The sequence below is a fragment of the Euleptes europaea genome, chromosome 17 (assembly GCF_029931775.1).
Source record: "Euleptes europaea isolate rEulEur1 chromosome 17, rEulEur1.hap1, whole genome shotgun sequence".
NCBI lineage: Eukaryota > Metazoa > Chordata > Lepidosauria > Squamata > Sphaerodactylidae > Euleptes > Euleptes europaea.
In genome coordinates this window covers 25,776,819-25,799,193 of record NC_079328.1, presented here as the reverse complement: position 1 = coordinate 25,799,193, position 22,375 = coordinate 25,776,819, and the positions used below count along the sequence as shown (strand labels likewise).

Below are 22,375 nucleotides of genomic sequence, written 5' to 3'. Positions count from 1 at the left end.
TTAGCATGTATAAATTTCATTTTTTGTAGTAACAACTTTATAGTTATGCAATGGTTGCATAAGTTAGCAACCTTTAAAAGAATTGTCTGGGATAATATACTGTTACGGCAAGTTCACTAATTGTGGATTCTTGGATGTGTAATGACTTTGTAACCTGTAATACTTACTTAGTTGAGCCATAGTGCCACAGTCTTTATAGTTGAGGCACTTATCTGGGTTTAGCCATAGTGCTACGCTTTTGCTTACCACCTGGAGGTTGGCAACCCTACACTTACCTCATAGGGTGTCTGTTGGGAGGGGGAGGGAAGGTGATTGTAAGCCAGTTTGATTCTTCCTTAAGTGTTAGAGAAAGTCGGCATATAAAAACCAACTCTTCTTCTTCTTCATTCCTGTACCTCCGTGCAACTGCTGGGAAGTTGGATATAAGTTTCCTAAAGTCTCTTGGCACAGCCTCTGGCTTGAACCCTCTCAGCTCCTGCCCGGGCCTGTGTTTTCTCTCCTCCATGCTAAGAAGGGGGATCCTGCGGAGCCAGCCATCTCCTCCCCGCTGCTTCCAGCCAGGAGCTCGTCTCGCTCCCGGCTTCATTAAAGAGCTATTAAAAGCAGGCGGGGAGCAGGTTCTTGTTTTCCCTGGCCTCCCCTGACACCTCTCCGCCTCGCCCCTGCCAGCAACAGCCATTAAATAGCTATTTCAGGGCTCCGGCAAGCGGCCTCCATTTAGACATTTCCAAGCATTTCGCAAGCAGCTTGGCACATTAGAACAAACGGTGCCCAGGGTACAGCATAATGGCAGGGCACTTACCAAAGGAGGAGGCAGGAAGGTTGGGGGGTGCCTCCCCTCCCCCTCCTTTTGCTCTGCCATAAAGAGTTTGTGGTGCCCATCACGGCAGAGTAACTAGCACATGTTGCCATGGAGGGACTCTGCTAAGTTTGAAGATGATCACAAAGGAGGACTCTGTATTTATTTAGAGACACTTCTATCCCCCCTTTCATCTATAACTCTTTAAGGAGGCACTTACTAATGCAAACAAAACATTTCGATGAAAAAAGTAGAGCCACGGTTCAAATCTTGTCTCTGGCTGCCTCCGGCTCTGCCTTGAACGCCCTCAGTGGCCTGAGGCTAACTATAAAAGGCATTACACAATTGTGTTCTTAGGCTAATAACCACTCTTTCTCGGCTTTAACCCCCCCTCCCTCCCCAAATCTGCCCTAAAAGGGGTGATATTACCAGCCTACTTTACAGGACTGTTTGGAGTATTGTGATCATGTCCAAGCAGCACTTTGAATCCTGAAGTCACTCTAGAAACGCTTTTATTAAGTGATCAGCAAATGTTTCCAGGCTATAAGCTTTTGGGAGTCCAAGCCCACTTTGCCTTCTCAGATACCATATCTGACAAACTGTGACTCAGGCAAACGTATACCCTGGAAAATTGTGTTTGTCTCTAAGGGGGCTACTGGATTCGAATTTTGTTCTGTTCCTACAGACTAGAATCATAGAGCTGGGAGGGGCCATACAGGCCATCTAGTCCAACCCCCTGCTCAATGCAGGATCAGCCCAGAGCATCCTCTGCTTAAAGACTGCCAGTGAGGGGGAGCTCACCACCTCCCTAGGTAGCTGATTCCTCTGTCGAACAACTCTTACCAAAAAAATTTCCCCCCTAATATCCAGCCGGTACCCTTCCGCCCGCAATTTAAACCCATTATTGCGAGTCTAAACACTGCTACTAATACTGCTACTCACCTGAAAAGGCTTTTATTAATTTATTACTAGATAAATATACAGAACGCTCAGTTGGCATAGCAATGGCTGCAAACACAGGAAACATTCTAATCCTTCCAATGGCTGGCCGAAAAGAACGGTTTGGTGGCTCAAAGATGACACCCTTGGAGCTGGGTAAGTTGGTCTTCCAGGGAGGCTGCTCCATAAATGGGGTGCCACCCAATGGCTTTCCCCTCACATGACACATAGGGTTGCCAACTCCATCTTGGGAGATTCCTGGAGAGGTGGGGGCAATGCCTGGGGAAGATGGAGCAGGAACTCAGTGGGGATGTGATGCCGTAGATTTTTTCCCCTGAAGCTATTTCCTTGAGGGAAACTGAGCTCTGCGCCAGTGTAGTGGTTAAGAGCAGTGGATCTAATCTGGAGAACCGGGTTTGATTCCCCACTCCTCCACATGAGTGGCGGACTCTAATCTGGAGAACGGAGTTTGTTTCCCCACTCTTCCACATGAAGCCTGCTGGGTGACCTTGGGCTAGTCACAATTCTCTTTGAACGCTCTCAGCCCCACCTACCTCACAAAGTGACTGTTGTGGGGAGAGGAGGGGAAGGTGTAAGCCAGCTTGATTCTTCCTAAAAAGGAAGAGAAAGTCGGCATATAAAAACCAACTCTTCTTCTTCTGAAGTCTGGAGATCAGTTGTAGTTCTAGGAGAACTCCAGGCTTCAACTGGAGGTTGGCAACTGTACATCCACAGCCTGGGAACAGCCTTGATGCATCCCATCAAAGGTCCACCCACTGCACCATCTTGTGTCCCACGCTGGCTAGAAACCCAAAAGAAGGCAGAGCCCGCCCTGCTTGTTACTTCCCAGTAGCTGGGATGCGGAGCTTCACTATCACTGAACAGCAGGTCTTCCTTTGGCCATCCTGGGTAGGAACTTTGATGGACCTCTCCAGCAGGAGCTTTTCTTATCCCTTTCTCAAGCCACCGAAGCCGGTGGCCACCATGCCACACATTAACTGTGCTGCGTGATGTCATCCCTCCCACTGCCTGTCCCAGCAATGCCAAAACCACCATCTAAGTAATAGCTTTGGTTTTGGGGATTTTACTTTGGGACCAATACAACTGTCAATAACTTGTGAACATTCTCACCCTACAACAGCAGAGGAAGAAAGGAACCCAGCTTTCCAACCACCCTTTTCTGACAAGCATTTGTGTGTGTGTGTGTGTGTGTGTGAAATGCCGTCAAGTCACTTCCGACTCACGGCGACCCTATGACTCAATGTCCTCCAAAACATCTTGTCATTAATGGCCTTGCTCAGGTCTGTGGCTTCCTTTACAGAGTCAATACATCTTGTGTTGGGTCTTCCTCTTTTCCTGCTGCCTTCAGCTTTTCCTAGCATTATTGTCTTTTCCAGTGACTCTTGTCTTCTCACGATGTGACCAAAGTACGACAGCCTCAGTTTAGCCATTTTAGCTTCTAGGGACAGTTCAGGCTTGATTGGATCTAGAACCCAGTCCCATGCATTGGTAAAGGTAAAGGTCTGCCTAGTAAACGTCGGGATGTGATGTCACCCCATGGGTCAGTGATGACCCGGTACTTGCACAGGAGACTCCCTGTGCAAGCACCGGATCATTACTGACCCCCGGGGTAACGTCACATCCCGACGTTTACTAGGCAGACTTTGTTTACGGGGTGGTTTGCCAGTGCCTTCCCCAGCCATCTTCCCTTTACCCCCTGCAAGCTGGGTACTCATTTTACCAACCTTGGAAGGATGGAAGGCTGAGTTGACCTTGAGCTGGCTACATGAAACCAACTTCTGTCGGGATCGAACTCTGGTCGTGAGCAGAGCTTTTGACTGCGGTACTGCAGCTTACCACTCTGCACCATGGGGCACTTTGCCTAGGGATAATATATTTAAATATATGCATATTTTATATGGACTTGGAAGAGCAAGTGGAAGGAAAGGAGAAGGGAGGGGAAAACAGGGTTGCATTTCCTGTAACTGCCGTTCATCGAGTGGTCTTCTGTGCAAGCACACATTAGACCTTTGCACATGCAGGCCAGTTCAGTGTGTGCATGCACAGTCCCAATGTGGGACTGCACAGAAGCCACGAAGGGGAACATCGCCAACCAATCGGCTTAACACTCCGCGCCACGGGGCTCTATCATTGGTATCCTGGTCTTAATCATGGCATCAAGCATTCTCTGTGTGTGAGCCACCTGCAGTATTATTTTCAGTGGGGATTCCTTCCTCCCACTGGCCAACCATCCCCTCTCAAAGTAGCAATAGTTCTTTACATGCAGGCAAGAATCCACAGCTTTCGTAATAGACCAAACCAGCTAAGTGAATTCACAGTACATCAGACCACATTTGTGACGATAAATGAACAGGACTACTGAACGGTACCCAGTGGTGATAGCTGCGAATCCAACACACTTTCCCTTTTGTTCCCCACACTTTCAGCTTGGTATCAAAGGGGAACCAAACAAAAGAGCACTTTTTCAAAGGATCAGCATCTCTGAGAAAAAGACTCCCCCCCCCCCCCACACACACACACTTATGGCTAAAATGAGAGAACTACTTGAGTGTGTTAAAATCACTGGAAATATTGTGAGAAGTCACAAGCCTAAAAACATTCCCAAGTTCCACTTCGGTGCCTCCTGTCCAGCCAAGTGCAGTGCAAAGGGGACACCTACTGGCAAGATGTTTTCATGTCATCCTTTTTAGGATGATTTTTCCCCATTGCATCTGAAGAAGTTAGCTCCAACTCAGAAAAACAAAACACTAGAATAATTGTTGTTAATCTTGAAGGTGCCACTGGACTCCCAGTTTCATTATGCTGGGATATAGCACCATCCTTTGCAAAATTATTACGTTAGCATTGTTTTAATTGTATTTCAAATTTTGCATTGACTGTGTATGTATAGCTATGATATTAGCTACCCTGAGTCTGTAACTGCCTGGGGAGGGTGGGGTATAAATAAAATTTCTATTCTATTCTTCTTGGCTAACCTTCTGTAGAGCCCAAATTTTCAAGGATTGCAGCCTATAAGTTCTTCCCCTTATATTTCTACAGAGCTTCAGAGCCTATAGAGCCAGTGTGGTGTAGTGGTTAAGAGTGGTGGACTCTAACCTGGAGAACCGGGTATGATTCCCCACTCCACATGAGCGGTGGACTCTAGTCTGGTGAACCGGGTTGGTTTTCCCCACTCCTACACATGAAACCAGCCGGGTGACCCTGGGCTAGTCATAGTTCTCTTAGAGCTCTCTCAGCCTCACCTACCTCACAAGGTGTCTGTTGTGGATAGAGGAAGGGAAGGAGATTGTAAGCTGGTTTGATTCTCCTTTAAAGGTAGAGAAAATCGGCATATAAAAACCAACTCTTCTTCTTCAGAGCACTTAACACAGGTGCCATCAAAGACCTGCCTTACAAGGTTGCTGCCAGGATGTCTATTATTATCATTGTGTTGTAGAGTATACCCGGCTTTTCTTGCCAATGGGGAGCCAAAGTGGCTCACAACATTCTCTTCTCCGTTTTATTTTCACAACAACCCTGTGAGGAGGATTAGACAGAATGCATGGCTGGGCCATGGCGAAATGCCCAAAACAGCCAGAACACAATCAACATAATATGTAACAGTAGACAAGCTTCCATGATAGAGTGGGGATAGAGACCCAGGGTTTCCCAGATCCTAGTCCGACACTCTAACCCATGCTGGTTCTCATGGGTTATGTGGCAACAGTGACATTTGAACCAGGGACCTTCCATTTCACAACTCAGTTTTGCATCTACATCAGTGTGTCTGAGCATTAGTTTCACAAAAAAGACAGAGCTAGATTCAAGTCCAGTAGCATCTTAGAGATCAACAAGATTTTCAGGGTATTAACTTTCAAGAGTCAAATAAATAAATAGGAAGATACAAGTTCTTACTGGTATCTGATGAAGGTCATTTATGCACGGAATTTTATACATGCATTTATGCATGCAGTTTTACCCGAGGTTCATTGCTCGCTGGTCCCACACCTTCCTGTTGGGGGTCTATACACCAGCAGTCTCCAAGCTCAAATCAAGCCCCCACCACCTTTAAATGTTGCTTTCTAATTTGTAGTGCTTACTGTGAGCACTTTGTAGTGCTTACTGTAAGAGAAAATCCCCCCAAAACCGATCTGCCAAATAGAAAGTCATTTTAAGAAGAAAAATACAAAAAACGGAGCAATATGAAAGGGGGGAGGGAGAAATCCAAACCTTGCTTTTTAAAAAGCCTTTCTTCTGCTCAGAAAGAGCTCTGAGGAAGCAGAAAGCATTTGAATCCCTGCCTCTTTACACCCTGCTTTGTAATTGGCTGCATGCTTTCTGTGATAGAAACCATGCTTGGGTGTCCTGCGCTTTGTATTATGCACGGGATATTTCACCTGGGCTGAGCTCAGGGCACAGGGAAGAATCGGGTTAACAAAGGAACAGGAAGGTCCAGGATTTGTGAGGGCTGGCAGCGAGGTCATCTCTAATGGATGAAAAACTTATGCATAACACCAAGGAACAACTGAGACTAGGGTTGCCATCCTCCAGGTACTAGCTTGAGATCTCCCGCTGTTACAGCTAACCTCCAGCCGTTAGAGATCAGTTCACCTGGAGAAAATGGCCACTTTGGCAACTGGACTCTATGGCATTGAAGTCTCTCCCTCCTCCAAACCCCACCCTCCTCAGGCTCCACCCCAAAAACCTCCTGCCGGTGGCGAAGAGGGACCTGGCAGCCCTAACTGAGTCAGACCAGGGGTGAACGTAAGTGAAAGTTAAAAAAAGGTAAAGGTCCCCTGTGCAAGCACCGGGTCATTCCTGACCCATGCGGTGATGTCACATTGTGAAAGTACCGTGTATAAAAGACTGAAGGGAGCTTTGACTCGCAAAAGCTTATACCCCAAAAATCTTGTTGATCTCTAAGGCGCTACTGAGCTCAAGTCTAGCTTTCCTCCTACAGACCAACACGGCTACCTTCTGAAATAAAAAAAAGACAATTTCACTGCAGATCAGCTTACGGTGCGTTCCCAGAGTTCCTCTGCTGTTTCCAATTGAAAAATGTTGAGTGATTTAATAAATCCAGCATTATTTCTTCAAGCATCTTTGTTTTTACATTTCTTGTTATATAAAGAAGCATACATTATAGTTTGGGAGGGGGAAGGGCAGGGGAGATTCCATTTTAAGTACTACTCAGAGTTGCACACTCTTTTAACAAAAAAAAAGTTTCCTGTGTCCACAGGTACCTTGGCGTCTGTTTGCAAAAAACAAAAACAGGCTCCTTTCTGGTTTCCTCTGCTGTTATTGCACATTTGAGAAAAAGCTTGGATCAAAAGGCACAGTAAAAATAAAATCATCTAGTGCTTCTACAGTAGATGCTTCCACACACGCACTACACAACATAAAACTAAATTCTTTGGACATGTATATACAGACGCACATATAAAAAACAAACCATGCACTAGCTGGGACTATAATGTTGCCTTGCTGCTTCGTAATATACAAATAAAGTATAATTTCATATTGTAAACAAATGGCATGCACATAGACTAGAGCAAAAAAAACACACCCCTTTTAACATAGTATCTGAGAGCTAAGATGCTTAAATAAAACAAAATATATAATTTACTAGTCCTCAGGGTTTATGTGCCATTCTTGTCTAGTGAGAGTTTTAAAATTCTGGATTTTTTTTTTTTTTTGGTTCGGTTTGGTTTACAGATTGGCAGCTTGAATGTTTGGAGACAGATATGGCTTTATTTATTTGCATTGTACCCCACAAAGAGGTTTTTTTTTTGGTTAGGTTTTTTTTTTAAAAAAAGAAAATTACTCCATTTGGATGCAGCTTCCTAAGCTACTCTTCAGCTTTGGGAAGTAACAAAAAAAAATATGTATACAGTTTGCCAGGCTGCACTGGAGAGAGAAAAAAATGGGGAACCTTCCAGGGGCATGACCATCCTCCTCCAAAAGGCCCTATCCAGGGGCATGACCATCCTCCTCCAAAATGGCCCTATCCAGCCATTTTGGCTTCAAAACACATGGATAATTTGGAAGAAATGTTGGCTTCAGCTTCCAACTCCAAACTGGTACGTGAAATTAAAACAAAACAAAATAATAGCAGCATCCCATTATGGGGGCCTCTGCTGAAGTGCAGTCACATTATTTCCAAATTCAGTGGTTAGGGATTATTAGGGCAACCGTCTTGAAATCAAGCGGCTTAGCTCTACAAAGTTAGTTCTCTGGAGGGTGTGTGTGTGGGGGTGTTTCTGTCCTATTCCTTCCCTTGAAGCCACTTGAAAGGATTATTTGTCCCATCGCATCAGGAGGAGAAGGCACTTTGGTGGGGGAAAACCTCTTCCTAAAAAGGCACCTGTGTTTAGGCAACCCCCCCTTCCCGATAAAGATGTCTGCTGGTTAGATCAGGCAGAGTTCCACACAGTGGCTGCCCAACAGGAGTCCGCTCCTCTCGGCCACGGCTTTCTTTGCCGAGTCCAGGCTGGGGAAGGTGACCAGGGCTTCTCCGCTGGGCTGCCCGCTGAAGTTGTAAAGCGGGAGGATGGAATCCGCATGGAGCTGCAGGGATAGAGAAGGCGGTCAGAGAATGAAGAAGGGGGGGTGGAGTAGGAAGATTCACAAGGAAGTAATACAACAACTCTGGACAACAAAATTAGAAACAGTGGAAGGTAAAAGGGGAGAGAGAGGTGAGAAACTGGAAGAAAAATTAGATTTGGTAGCTGAGAAATTAGAAGGTTATCAACCAGTGGACTCAGACTGGAGTAACTCTGCTTAGCACTGCTCTATAAGTAGGGTTGCCAGGAACTAGCTGGAGATCTCCTGCTACTGCAATTGATCTCTGGGTGATAGAGATCAGTTCACCTGGAGAAAATGGTCGCTTTGGCAATTGGATTCTATGGCATTGAAGCCCCTCCCCTCTCCAAACCCCGCCCTCCTCAGGCTCTGCCCCAAATACCTCCCGCCGGTGGCGAAGAGGGACCTGGCAACCCTAACTATAAGTGTACTGGGGTGGGGGGAACTAGAGATCCAGGAAATTAAAACAACAGAGACAGACTGAACTTTCTAGGCTGCAAAAATATATTAAGACACCTAAAAGGGGGGGGGGGAGAGGAAAAAATGAATTCCGTAAAAATCAAAGAGAATGCCAAAAAAAATATTCACAAAGGGGGAAAAACATGGACATTTAGAGGATTGGGGAAAGAGTACTTTGTAGGATGTTCTGAAGAGCACCTAGTATATATACGAAGAAAGGCAGGACAATTACCTCTGAGAGGAAATATCTGAAATGGAGATGGGGGTACCAATTAAATTACATTGTAAATGGAATCAGGACAGAATTAATAAGGGATCCTGGCTTTTAGGTTATCCAACCCCACCACACCAAGTTTAGAGTCCTCCAAATAACATACAGCTGTTTTCTAAAACTAAAAACTGAGAAGACCTTTGACAAGCCATGTAATGACTCCAAGACTGGAATTTTGGTTTAGGCCCCCAAAACAGCACTTCACCAACTAGGCTGAGATTTTGTTGTGCTGGTTTTCAAACCTTCTTCCAAGGATTGGTGGGACTGGCTCAGAAGTTTAGTGGGTGCTCCTCAGAGAGAAGATCAATCAATATTGGGCAGCTAGATTGGAGTCCAGTAGCACCTTAAAGACCAACAAGGTTTTTGGGGTATAAGCTTCTGAGAGTCAGAGCTCCCTTCGTCAGATAGAGCTTTGACCCTCAAAAGCTTTAGTCTGGATTCAGCACTACGTCACTGTAGACCTGTAATGAGACTGCTCAGACAGATTCACCCTAGGGTTGCCCACCTCCAGATGGTGGCTGGAGACCTCCCGCTATTACAACTGATCTCCAGGCGACAGAGATCAGTTCGCCTGGAGAAAATGGCCGCTTTGGAAGGTGGACTCTATGGCATTATACCTCATTGGAGTCCATCCCCTTCCCAAACCTGCCTTCTTCAGGCTCTACCCCCAAAATCCCCAGGTATTTCCTAACCTGGAACTGGCAACCCTAATTCACCCTCTAGCATCACTCAGTGAAAGAACTGTTGTCTTCTTTGTGGCTCCAAGTTGTCGTTCTTACCCTTTTCAAACAACTGTGACATCTCCAGCATTTGTTCCGCCTGTGCATAATCGTGGGCGCCCACAAATAATCCAGGAAGAAAATCACAGTGGAGGAAGCAGAGAGTCAAAACGCAGATAAAGCTAGGACTACTCTATCCATTTAAAAACTGTGGGTTAAGTAAAACCCTAGTAAAAGGCTATATATTCCAGATGTGTATTCCCACATAGGGCTGCTTCATGTTATGAGATTATACAATGATGGCCACATGTGACAGGAATGCCATGGCCAATCACCTGACAGATGTATCTGTATGGTGCATGTGGCTGGAACTATATGCTTACACATGCAGCAATAACAGGTACGTGTCAAAATATCGTGCATGTTCCAGGGAAGAGGGGGAAATGCAGTGTGCAAAGCAGCCCTGAGGAAAGATAGGGAAGCAGGAAAGTTGAAGAACTGGTTTCGGCAGGGACAGAGCTGGGAGAATGCAACCACCCCAGTCCCCGACAGAACCATAACACCAGTCTGAAGTTACAGGGAATAGGAAAAGACAGGCCCTGTCACTTCCCACCCTGAGCTTCCTCCCTGGCAACCCATGATCGCAGAGGATGAGAAGAATCCACACAAACCTCAAGTGCAGAAGAAGCTACTAAGGAGGATCCCCCCCTTTTTTTGGATCTGCACTCTCCATAGTCTGGGGGTTCTGCCGAGTGGTTGGTTACTTGCACTAGCTCAGTGCTGGTTGCTTCAGGGTCTCCGGAAGGAAAGGGTCCTTTCCTGACACCTGCTACCTCTTCAGCTGGAGAGGCAACTGAAACAGGGATCTCCTGCGTGGATGCCACCTGCCTAGCTATAGCCCTTCCCCTAATAGATTGATTGTGTGTGTAAAAGATGCTGGAACAGACTAAGAAGAGAGAAGCAGAAGTGATCGCTCTCCGACTCAGCGTCGTTGCTATTTCGTCTCTGCCAGAAAAGCAGGGCCCTCTTTCAAAAGTGACATTCCTTTTAGTCTACAGTTTAGTAAGTTATTCACAAAAGAAATATATATAATATTCTGTTCGGTATTAGGAGAGTTGGAAGTCAGTTTCTGTATTGTATTATATTTCACTTTTTCTTTGCTTCACCTTCTTTCTTTCTTTTGTATACTATGCACCATGTTTTTCCATCTATAAGATGCCCCCATGTATAAGACGACCCCTATTTTTTTTAACCCAAAATAAAGAAAAAAATAGGGGTCGTCTTCAGTGTATAAGATGACCCCCGATTTGGGGACAAAATTTTAAAGAAAAAAACGCAGTCTTATACATGGAAAAATACGGTATATCTCAACATATTCTGTAATATTTTGTATACTTCAATGAAACTTTGGGGTGGGGGGAAGTGACATTCCTGGGTTTGGAGAAGGCAGCAAAGCGGTTTTGAGGTTGAGAACTGCTGGCTTCCTTTCGATGACTTCAGCACATGGCAAGCAATACTCATGGCATGCTTGTGGACAAGAGCATGGTTTCACGCACATGGCAGTAGCCCTCATACGTTCCATTGAACGGAACCCACCAATGGAATTCCTTCACCTCTCACTCCATTGAATGCTGGAATCCATTCATGCCAATTGCTTTGCACCTTTAGAGCTTTGCAGTTATTCAGACTACTTTCGAGTTTCCCAGGTTCAGGGCTAAGTTTAGGTAGTGTTTTTTTTCTTTTTTAAAAAAAATTGGTCCTACTTTGTGCCCCCCCCCCCATGCCACTTGCTATAGAAGCTGGCATTTTCAACTCAATGTGGGGGGGGGGGAGAAAAACACACACTACCCATGTTCAGAAGCATTCTTGCCTTTAAGAATATACATTTTTAGGATGGAAAACTATATATATGTATATATCACACATCCGTGGACTGCCAAAAAAACAAATCAGTGGGTTATAGATCAAATCAGGCCTGAACTGACCCTAGAAGCTAAAATGACTAAACTGAGGCCATCATATTTTGGTCACGTCATGAGACGACAAGAGTCACTGGAAAAGACAATCATGCTAGGAAAAGTTGAGGGCAGCAGGAAAAGAGGAAGACCCAACAAGAGATGGATTGACTCAATAAAGGAAGCCACAGCCTTCAATTTGCAAGATCTGAGCAAGGCTGTCAAAGATAGGACATTTTGGAGGACTTTCATTCATAGGGTCGCCATGAGTCGGAAGCGACTTGACGGCACTTAACACACATCACACATGGCATGGTAAACTGGAGGAAAGCCACCGCAATTATTGGAAATATTAACACCACAGTCACACACATACCCCCAAAGTTAAATGCGTACTGTTTTGCCTTGACTGGCCAACATCCAACAATAGAACTAGAAGCATCTTGTTAAATGCGACTGCCAGAAAGCGGTAAATACAATCGCAACAGCTTAACCAGGAACACCTCTCAGAAAACAAGCGAGTACCAAGCAGCCATGTAACACCACCCTTGCCGTTCCTCACGGGCAAACACAGCCCCCCCCCCAATAATCATCAGCACCACCGGGGTTAGTTGATTTCATGCATGGCGCAAAAGCAAGGGGCGTGTTAGCAAGCAAAGTCCCCACCGCAAGCCGGGAAGGGAGAATGCAGAACGAATCATTCCTCCCCACACACCGGGCTGATCATGTTGCCCCTTCTGCATTCATCCCTGAAGGCTCCGCGGCCGCCGGGCCAAGCTTACCTTCATCAGAGGTTACAAACAGTTACAAACAGACCCATTCTTTCGGTGCTTGTAACACACTCCTGGCTTGGTCGCTCAGCTGCACGAGGCCACTGTAGTCTTCGGGGGCATACTACAGTACAAGTGCGACACACAAGGGTCAGTCTTCATGCAACCAGCCGGCCGCACGGACCGGCGCTTGCAAGCTTATAAGAAAGGGGTGAGCTCCCAGCGTCAGGGTAGACAAAGGCACAGGAATACACAATGCTGCCTTCCACTGTGTCGGACCACTGGGCCGGCCATAGGGTTGCCAGGCCCCTACTCACCTTCAGCGGGAGGTTTCTGTGGAGATCTTGTGTGCGCACGTGCCGAGGAGACTACTCAAACTTTTAGTTTGAGTGGTAAAGGGTCGCTTCGGCACTAAGAGTTTGAGTGGTCTAAGGCTCCTCACGAGGCGGCACATTCAGTTGTAAACCAGCAGTGCCGCGTCGGTGTGCACGATTGCCCGCCGGCTCTCAGCTGGTAACCTCCAGGTAATAGCAGAAGATCTCCTGCTATTACAACTGATCTCCAGCCGATAGAGATCAGTTCACCTGGAGAAAATGGCAGCTTTGGCAATTGGACTCTATGGCACAAGTCCCTCCCCTTGCCAAATCCCTCAGGCTCTGCCCCCACCCCACCCCAAGTGTGAAGAGGGACCTGGCAACCCTATTTGGGGATAGGGTTGCCAGGTCCCTCTTCGCCACCGGCGGGAGATTTTGGGGCGGAGCCTGAGGAGGGCGGGGTTTGGGGAGGGGAGGGACTTCAGTGCCACAGTGGCCAATTGCCAAAGTGGCCATTTTTCTCCAGGTGGACTAATTGCTGTCGGCTGGAGATCAGTTGTATTAGCAGGAGATCTCCTGCTACTACCTGGCAGTTGGCAACCCTATTTGGGGGAGAGGGAGTGGTTTAATGACGACGGCAGTCCAATCATTGAAAAGTTGGGTGGAGGTGGGTGGGAGTGGGCAGGGCAAAAAAATCCGAAAGAAACATAGAAAAAAGCTGATTCAAATTCGGTTTCCAGAAAAACAATGGGGTAAAAGTGGTCTCAAAAGAGCCGGAAAACAAAACGAAGTGAAAGCTGGAGGCAGAAAAATGCATGCAGAAATTGGGGGATAAACCAAAACAATAAGGGGCCAGAACCAACAGGAAAAAAACCATTCAGAAAAGTGTTTGGAGTGACTGTGGGTAGCAGCAGCTCCCCCTCCGCTCTCTTAATTCAAGTATCACAGCCAAAACTTTCATATCAGCCTGCAATACCAGAAGCCGAAACTCAGTTCTGCAAAAACATTGAAACTCAATGTGTTTTCAAAATGGGAAAGTTTGAATTTTGATAGTAAAAGTGACCCTAAAAAACACACCCTGAAAATGTGTCAACTAAACTTAACTGTTTTGGTTTTTCGTCCAAAGAGATATCGTCTGATCGGATGAATATACAAATAAGCAACACTAGAGGATGAACTCTTTCAAATATTGACTAATACTGGCTTAGATGGTGAAATCTTTGGACGATCAAATTCCTGGCACATATAGCAAATCCTCAGAGAACATCTACACATGCAGAAAATATTTGTAACAATAATTTACATAAGCTAATAAAAAATTGTGACCACTGCAGATGCCACTCCAAACATGAGACAGTTCACTCATTCAGCTGCAGCAGCTCTCAGTCAACATATGTGCATGTGTGATTTCACCTTTTCCCTAATAGCTAGTGATCGATTTGGAGCATATCATTTGAGGGGTCTATTCCTGGGTGCCTTTTACTTTACTCAAACCTGTTTACATTCCAAACGATGGTGGTTCTTTTTTAAAGGGTGTTGAAAATGCACAAAAGAAAGTTATGTGGGCAAACAGACTGACATACACTTTTTCAATTACCAGGCTTACTTCAAATTTTTCATATTTTGGATGATGAACCACTGTAAATTTCTTTTTGGAGTGAAGAATCTCCTTGCTACCAGAAGATAATTCCCCCCCCAAAAAGACTGTACGGCTACAGAAACCTAGAACTGGTATTCCTGCCCCTATGAACTCTGAGCTGTCCCATGGAAACTACTAAAAATTACTCTCAGTAACAATATGGGCTAGAAGCTTGTTTGACTGAAATCAAAGCTGAGATTTGCAGGGCTCCAAGTCCTGCACCTGATCCTCCATCCTACACCGAAAGACGGAAAGGACATACAAAAGGGGTTCTCTCTCTTCTGGGTGTTAAACAGAGGCTCTGGCGGAATGGGCAACTAGGAGAAGATTCTTACATGGCTTAGGACTGAGACCCCTGTGGGGCCACACAAGGTGTCAGATTTCTAAAGAAACCCAGAGAAGAGAAACTTCTTTGTTCAAGTATATATTTGAAAGGAAACCTTTAAATCCTAGTGAAGTCATCAACAATGAGGCCTCCTGTCCCGTTGTGGGAGAAATACAGATTGCAAATGCCTTTGGCATTTCGCCATCAGTTCAGTACACCACACACTTCAGTGCTTCCTTAACACCCCCCCCACACACACACATTTTACAGGTTTTAGACCACATCAGGCCATCGAGTCTGTTGAAAAAGCCAAAAGATTAAATGCAATAAAGCTCCTTTTTAGTTGCAGATCGGACTACACGATAACGGAAGTTCAGCACAGGTTGAACTGGTATATATTTGGATGAAGCCACAAAGCACACCCCCAAGGATAGCCCTGTCAGCAGTATTTTGGACCATACACCTTTCCCCTTTTTTCAAGAACACCCAGACTTTGGGGATCATCCAGACCTGGAGATTCCCCAAAATTACAGCTCATCTCCGGACTACAGAGATCAGTTCCCCTGGAGAAAATGGATGCTTTGGAGGGTGGACGCTATGGCATTCAGCCCCACTGAAGCCACCAGTGAGAGGTTTTTGGGGTGGAGCCTGAGGAGGGCGGGGTTTGGGGAGGGGAGGGACTTCAGTGCCATAGAGTCCAATTGCCAAAGTGGCCATTTTCTCCAGGTGAACTGATCTCTATCAGCTAGTCTCTACCTCTGATCTCTACCTCTACTGATCTCTTCCTCTGCTTGGCATCATGAAGATCATACCCCACTGCTTTACTTTAAGAAGACATGACAGAATTTTGGTACAAGGGTGTTTTATGGTACTCACTCTCCAATATCACTACAGTGGAGGCTTCAGAGTTTATCTTTTCACTTGGCAAAATGCACACTAAACAGACAAACCAAACTGTAGCGGATCCAGATGACAGTCTCACAGGCTCTTGCTACACAGAGAACAGGACAATCCAGAGAGGACAGGATATTTTTGCACAAGGCTCTGAACTCTGACTTTGTTGGGACATAAGAACATAAGAAAAGCCATTCTGGATCAGACCAAGGTCCATCAAGTCCAGCAGTCTGTTTACACAGTGGCCAACCAGGTGCCTCTAGGAAGCCCACAGCTCCTAATAGGTATGCTCCTCTGATACTAGAGAGAATAGGTATGCATCATGACTAGTATTCATTTTGACTAATAGCCAGATAGCCCTATCCTCCATGAACATGTCCACTCCCCTCTTAAAGCCTTCCAAGCTGGCAGCCATCACCACATCCTGGGGCAAGGAGTTCCACAATATAACGGTGTCCTTTAATATTCCAGCTGCCCTCCGGTCAATCTCCTGGTGATCAATTTTGGCCAATGGCAACAAAAGCCTCCCCCCCCCCCCCCGAACAAGACAAGGTCAGCTTTTTGCATGACGAACAGTGAGAAACTAATTCAATTAGACAGCACTGGGCAGGTTCAAGAATAGGCTGTTGGATGGATTCATCATTCATATATCTTGACAAAAACAACTCATGCGTAAGGTGGAGCCATTTGGGGAGATTAAGGAACAGATGAAGATAGAGAAGATGTCCAAATCAAACAGCAATGTACTGTTTGTGTGTTAAACTTTGCTTTCTTTCTTTTTAAAAGATGCATCTACAGAGATATCTCCGTGTAATGATAATGGTTCGGAGGAAAGTAAACAAAATATATTCTACCCTTATAAATAACTTATTAGTGCTAATTTTATGATACTACTTATTAGAATAATAATTATTACAACATTAGATGGCCTTCATCAAGTCACCAGCTCTCAGTCCAAGCCTTCCTATCAGAGTTCTTGCGATTGTACAAACGAGATACTCCCATGTACCTTGCCCTGAACTCTTTGGAAGGATACCAATATGATCAGTATATGGGGAAAAATCACTGGCAATTAAAGACAACATACTAAATGCCTGTCATTTTCCAAGACCCAGCTCTGTTGGTAATGCTCTCTTTTGGACATGGCAAAAACACCACAAAGCTTGAGTTTTCTAGGTCAGTTTTATATGGCTGTGTTTTTTTTTTAATTCATCTCCATGTTGCAAGAGTTGGTACTTAGCATGCCAGGGTGAATTAGATAGCTTGCCAGAGGGTTCTCACACATGAAGCTGCCTTATACTGAATCAGACCACCAAGGTCCATCAAAGTCAGTATTGTCTACTCAGACCAGCAGCGGCCCTCCAGGGTCTCAGGCAGAGGTCTTTCACATCACCTACTTGCCTAGTCCCTTTAACTAGAGATGCTGGGGATTGAACCTGGGACCTTCTGCATGCCAAGCAGAGGCTCTACCACTGAGCCACAGCCCACTACATCTCACCACAGAGAGGACATTTTCAACTGAAAACTTCCACCATGCCAAGGCAATCTTTCCAGAAGTGTATCTGCTTATCTCAGGACTGTTTTACATGCAGCTCCCAAATGACATCCAGCATGCTTCTGAGGATAAAAGTGCCAAACCCAGTCCCAGGAAACACAGATGAGTCGAAGAAGACTGAACTTTCGGTGCTGAACTGAAAGCTGCCATTGGTCAAGACTGGCTGCCAACACTACTTGGCACTGCTCTAGGCCTCAGCATGCCTGAAGAGAAAGCTTGACATACTTTGGATTGGACAATAGAATGGAACACCAGTTCATGTCTAGATTGGAAATGCCACTAAGGGTGATCATGGCTACTTTTTCCTATTACTGTCGACAGAAGGGTTTGCTGACATGAGTGGGAGCTGAAAGACAAAGGCCATTTATGCTTGGTAATTAGCAGCACGTTGTAGGCTGAATTGCCCCGCATATATTTTTTTTTTAGTTTTTCACACTGAACAGTCATTTAGGAAGTGACTGCAAAGCTGGCACCTGCTTCGCATTTCTTAAGAGCCCCTTTAATGCAATCTTTTGTGTTTGCTCTGCCCCCGCCTTGAAGAATCCCTTCAAGGAAGCATGCAAAACCATAGCTGCGTATTAGCTATGCAAACAGTGGTTGCTAATGGAAGGAACGAAGGAGCAGGCAAGTGGGGGTGGGTGGAATTTCTCCTTTTGAATTGGGACTGTGAATAGGCATTTTAAAGGTTGAATTTAAAAAAAGAACTTTGAGCGAGCATCAAAATTGACCCTGCGTAAATGGCCAAAGAGTCACATTGGTAGTCGAAATCAGTTCTGGTCAAGGAAAGGGAACAGTTCCTACCCAGCAGCCCAATATGCCTGTCACTTAGCAAGTATTTGACTCGACCACTAGTTTGCACTAGTTTCTCACCCAATCCTTCTCTTCCCATAAAGCCATGAGATGTGGAAGGTTCAAATAACAGTTTGCCACTGAGTGAGAGAGAGAAGGAAGGGAGGGGAAGGAAAGGGAGGAACCCGATACTAACCTGATAGCCTTGGAAGAAACTGAGGATTTCTTTCATGCCCGCGTTGTAGGGTAATCCCTGCATCCGGACAAGAGCGCCAGGCTGGTGTAGCATAGGAGTGTGTGTGGCCGATGCGGCAGCTGCCACAGCTGCTGGGGGAGCAGTAATGTACCCCACTGTCGTCGGGGACACCGGAGGGCTGAAAGAGAAGGAAAGACAATTGGGACCAAATTGGGCTGGCTCACACATGCGGAGCCGACTTGGGGACCGGCTGCCAAATTTACCAATGGCTTCTCTGTATCATAATGTCTTATTCACACGTGCAAGCTAAGATGTACATGGAAACTCTCTAATCAGATCACAAAGTAATCACAATGCCTGGAATTAAGGCCAATGCAAAACACCTTGGACTGTATGAAGTAACCTAATCCTGAGTCCATCCATTGGCTCACCAAGCCCAGCACTGTCTATTCTGACCAGCTTCCCGAAGTCTGCTTTCCCAAAATGTAGAAGAAGAAGAGCCAGCGTGGTGTAGTGGTTAAGAGCGGTGGTTTGGAGCGGTAGACTCTGATCTGGAGAACCGGGTTTGATTCCCCACTCCTCCACATGAGCAGCAGAGGCTAATCTGGTGAACTGGGTTGGTTTCCCCACTCCTACACATGAAGCCAGCTGGGTGACCTTGGGCTAGTCACACCCTCTCAGCCCCACCTACCTCACAGGGTGTCTGTTGTGAGGAGGGGAAGGGAAGGAGATTGTAAGCCGGTTTGATTCTTCCTTAAGTGGTAGAGAAAGTCAGCATATAAAAACCAACTCTTCTTTTTATACCCCACTTTTTCTCTACCGTAACGAGTCTCATGGTGGCTTACAATCACCTTCTCTTTCTCTCCCCACAACAGACACCTTGTGAGGTAGGCGGAGCTGAATGAGTTTGGAGAGAACTGTGACTAGCCCAAGGTCACGCAGCAAACGTCACGCGTAGGAAGAAGAGTTGGTTTTTATATGCCGACTTTCTCTACCACTTAAGGGAGACTCAAACCAGCTCACAATCACCTTCCCTTCCCCTCCCCACAACAGACACCCTGTGAGGTAGGTAGGGCTGAGAGTGTGTGACTAGCCCAAGGTCATCCATCTGGCTTCATGTGGAGGAGTGGGGAATCGAATCCGGTTCTCAGACTCAGATCAGACTCCGCCCTCCAAACGAGTGGGGGAAAATACCGGTTCTCCAGATTAGAGTCCACCGCTCCTCACCACTACACCACGCTGGCTCTTTGTTAAGTTGCAGGTGCTGGGGACTGAACTTGGGGTCCTTTGTGAAAGGGCCCCTCCTCATTATCAAGGCAAGGTACATACAAATCTGCCTTACACAGAGTCAGACCATTGTTCCACGCAGCCGGCGTCACTCTAGAGGGAACGGCTCTCCCAAGTCGTCTTATCTGGACGTGCCGAGGGAGTTTCGGTGCGCCAAGCACACACTCTCCCACTGAGATACAGGCACTCCCTGCATGTCAAAGCTTGAGCTTGTTACTGCAACTGGCTGTGAAGGGAAGCAGTTGATCGCTTTGCCCCGCGCCCAGGCCACTCTTCAGGCCTGAAGTCTATTTACTGTGTTTCCCTGAAAGCAAGATGACCCTGAACGCAAGATGACCTCCCCTTCCCCAAAGTTCTGCTCAATTTTTTAATTTAGTGGACATACTTTTAACATATGCAAAAGTAAGATGGAAACCTCTTTTTCTTGATTGCCTACCTGGGGAGAAATAAAACTCTAGTCTTCCTTTGGAGTAAATACAGTAACTTACATCTCTATACAGAGCATTAGTCATAAGCATTAGACCTTGGGGAGAGGGGGCGAATGGTAGTGCTTCAGTGTATTAAGACAGGGGACTCTTCAATGAAGCCATTTCACAAAACTAGATCCAGATTTTTTATACGGGCTTTTTTTGGTTTTGTTTTGTTTTAACTTCAACTAATTTTGTCACAGGGAAGGAAGACGGAATGGTATAGCCTGATCTCGTCAGATCTCGGAAGCTAAACAAGGTCTGTACTTGGAAGGGAGACCACCAAGGAAGACTCTGCAGAGGAAGGCAATGGCAAACCACCTCTGCTTCTCACTTGCTATGAAAACCCCTTGCTGGGGTCGCCATAAGTCGGCTGCGACTTGATGGCACTCTACGTAATCACTGGAGTGGGGCAATCGATGGAGGGTGAAGAAAGAGGCAAAATTTAACAAAAACCCTGCATGCGGCATAGGGGAGAATGGGTGTCCTGATGCAGCAGGAAGGCATAGCAACACCTACCTTTTTAAAATGCATCCTAAAGACCACAAGGACTAGGAACTTACTTTTTTAAAAAGTAAGATGGCTTTAGTTCTTAAGACTCTGCACTAGTAGCCAGCTTTTGATCAAGATGACCTTTTCAGTGCTGAAAAGTTACTAGCCCAGCCAAAGAATCCTAAGTGGGTATTATATGGCCCAGGCTAGCCCAATCTCATCAGATCTCGGAAGCTAAGCAGGGTCAGCCTTGGTTAGTACTTGGATGGGAGACCACCAAGGAATACCAGGGTAGCTATGCAGGAGAAGGCAATGGCAGTCCACCTCAGACCACCCAGTCTAGTAAGATCTCGGAAGCTAAGCAGGGTCAAACCTGGTTAGTATCTGGATGGGGGACCACCAAGGAATACCAAGGCTGCTATGCAGAGGAAGGCACTGGCAAACCACCTCTGTGAGTCTCTTTTTTAAATTATATTTATTCAATAAAATTAACAACAGCAAAAACAAAAAACATATAGCAGTCTTCATAATTTAAAATACAATATGTGTGTGTGTGTGTGTGTGTGTGTGTGTGTGTGTGTGTGTGTGTGTAAACTTAAGAAAACACACCCTGAATTTCTATATTTCAGCTTCACGGTTTAGTCCTCTATAAAATAGCTAAGACTGTTATCGCAGAAAGTTGTCCTTTCCCACCCTTGATTATAAGATTTTCCATTTTATTTACAGTTTGTAACCATAGCTCATCTAGGTTCACTGTATCACCATTTTTCTGATATGTTGTTAACTTAATTAATACATATATTTCTTTTACTTTAACCAACCATTCCTCTATCTTTGGAGTCGTTTTTTGTTTCCAATGTCTGGCAAAAGTCATTCTAGCAGCAGTTATCATGTGTAACCCCATACATCGTTTACCTTTAGTTAGGTTAGGGGCTAACCTCTTTGAGTCTCTTGCCTTGAAAACCTCATAAGGGGTCGCCATCAGTTGGGTGCTACTTGATAGTACTTCTCACACACACACACACACACACACACACACACACACACATTACCTGGGGTAATACGCTGTGTAGTTCATATAAAGTTGAGCAGCCTGAGTCGGATAGTAAGTAACAGCTGGACTGGCGGCAGCTGCAGCAGCGGCAGCAGCTGCTGCTGCTGAAGCCTGTTGAGTCCTGCTGGGGGGTAAGAGCGCTTGTGACTGGTATATTGCCGCTTCTGCCGGGAGCATGGCCGCCGCCGTCTGGTAAGCGGTGTAGGCTGGAGGTGACAGACCTAAGGAGAAGTCACAGCACAACAGAGGAAGAAGGGGGGGGGGAAGACACCCAGAAAGTTAGTGAGGCTTGTGCCTTTGGGGTGGATATTTGTTTCAACACATCTGCAGGTTGCAAGCAAGGGCACCCACACATCACTGGATTTCGCTCAATGGTCTCATATGGAACCGGACCTTCTTGGGTAGGGAGGAGCACCCAGTTGCAAATTATGGCAACAGCAGCGCAACAGCTGATGACATGTGGGTGCCGCCTTAAAGAGAATGCAGGTGGACAGAAGCCCCCTCCTCGATCAGATGAGAGTTGCCCTCCCACCCAAGTTATCAACTTGGCGTCCTAGACAGGGCCTCAGTACTAAGCTGCTTCATCTGAGTTAACCTTCTGAGGTTCTTCTGTGGGCATCCTACCCTCAGAAATCAGTTGATGAGTGATGGAGAGGGCAACCAGGGCCTCTTCCAGCAGTGGAACCCCGTGTAGATTTGGAGAACTCAACGTTATATTCCTTCAGCTACCAGAATGCAAAAAAGGTTTATTTGCAAAAGTTTGGTCTTGTCGCTGCTTCTGTGACTGACTGCTGCTCAATTTATTGTTCTACCACTGACTTGCGCTTTACTTTGGATCCCAAAAACTCTACACAGGCATTTGCGGGGCC

The 22,375-nt window shown here is 46.0% G+C and overlaps 1 protein-coding gene across 2 annotated transcripts in view; it reads right to left on the bottom strand.

Moving 5' to 3' along the window:
* Positions 1 to 8,131: 8,131 nt before the first annotated feature.
* Positions 8,132 to 22,375, bottom strand: part of ESRP2 (epithelial splicing regulatory protein 2) — a 64,027-nt gene continuing 49,783 nt past the window's right edge. Inside the window, exons 14-17 of one of the 2 annotated variants that reach the window (XM_056862851.1) lie at positions 21,505 to 21,727; positions 18,207 to 18,384; positions 12,507 to 12,618; positions 8,184 to 8,305 (exon numbers count right to left, since the gene is read on the bottom strand). In XM_056862851.1, the coding sequence (XP_056718829.1) occupies positions 12,529 to 12,618; positions 18,207 to 18,384; positions 21,505 to 21,727 (491 nt within the window). In that variant the 3' untranslated portion in view covers positions 8,184 to 8,305; positions 12,507 to 12,528. Of the gene's footprint in view, positions 8,306 to 12,506; positions 12,619 to 18,206; positions 18,385 to 21,504; positions 21,728 to 22,375 lie in introns of both variants that reach the window. The other variant, XM_056862850.1, reaches the window with a different exon arrangement.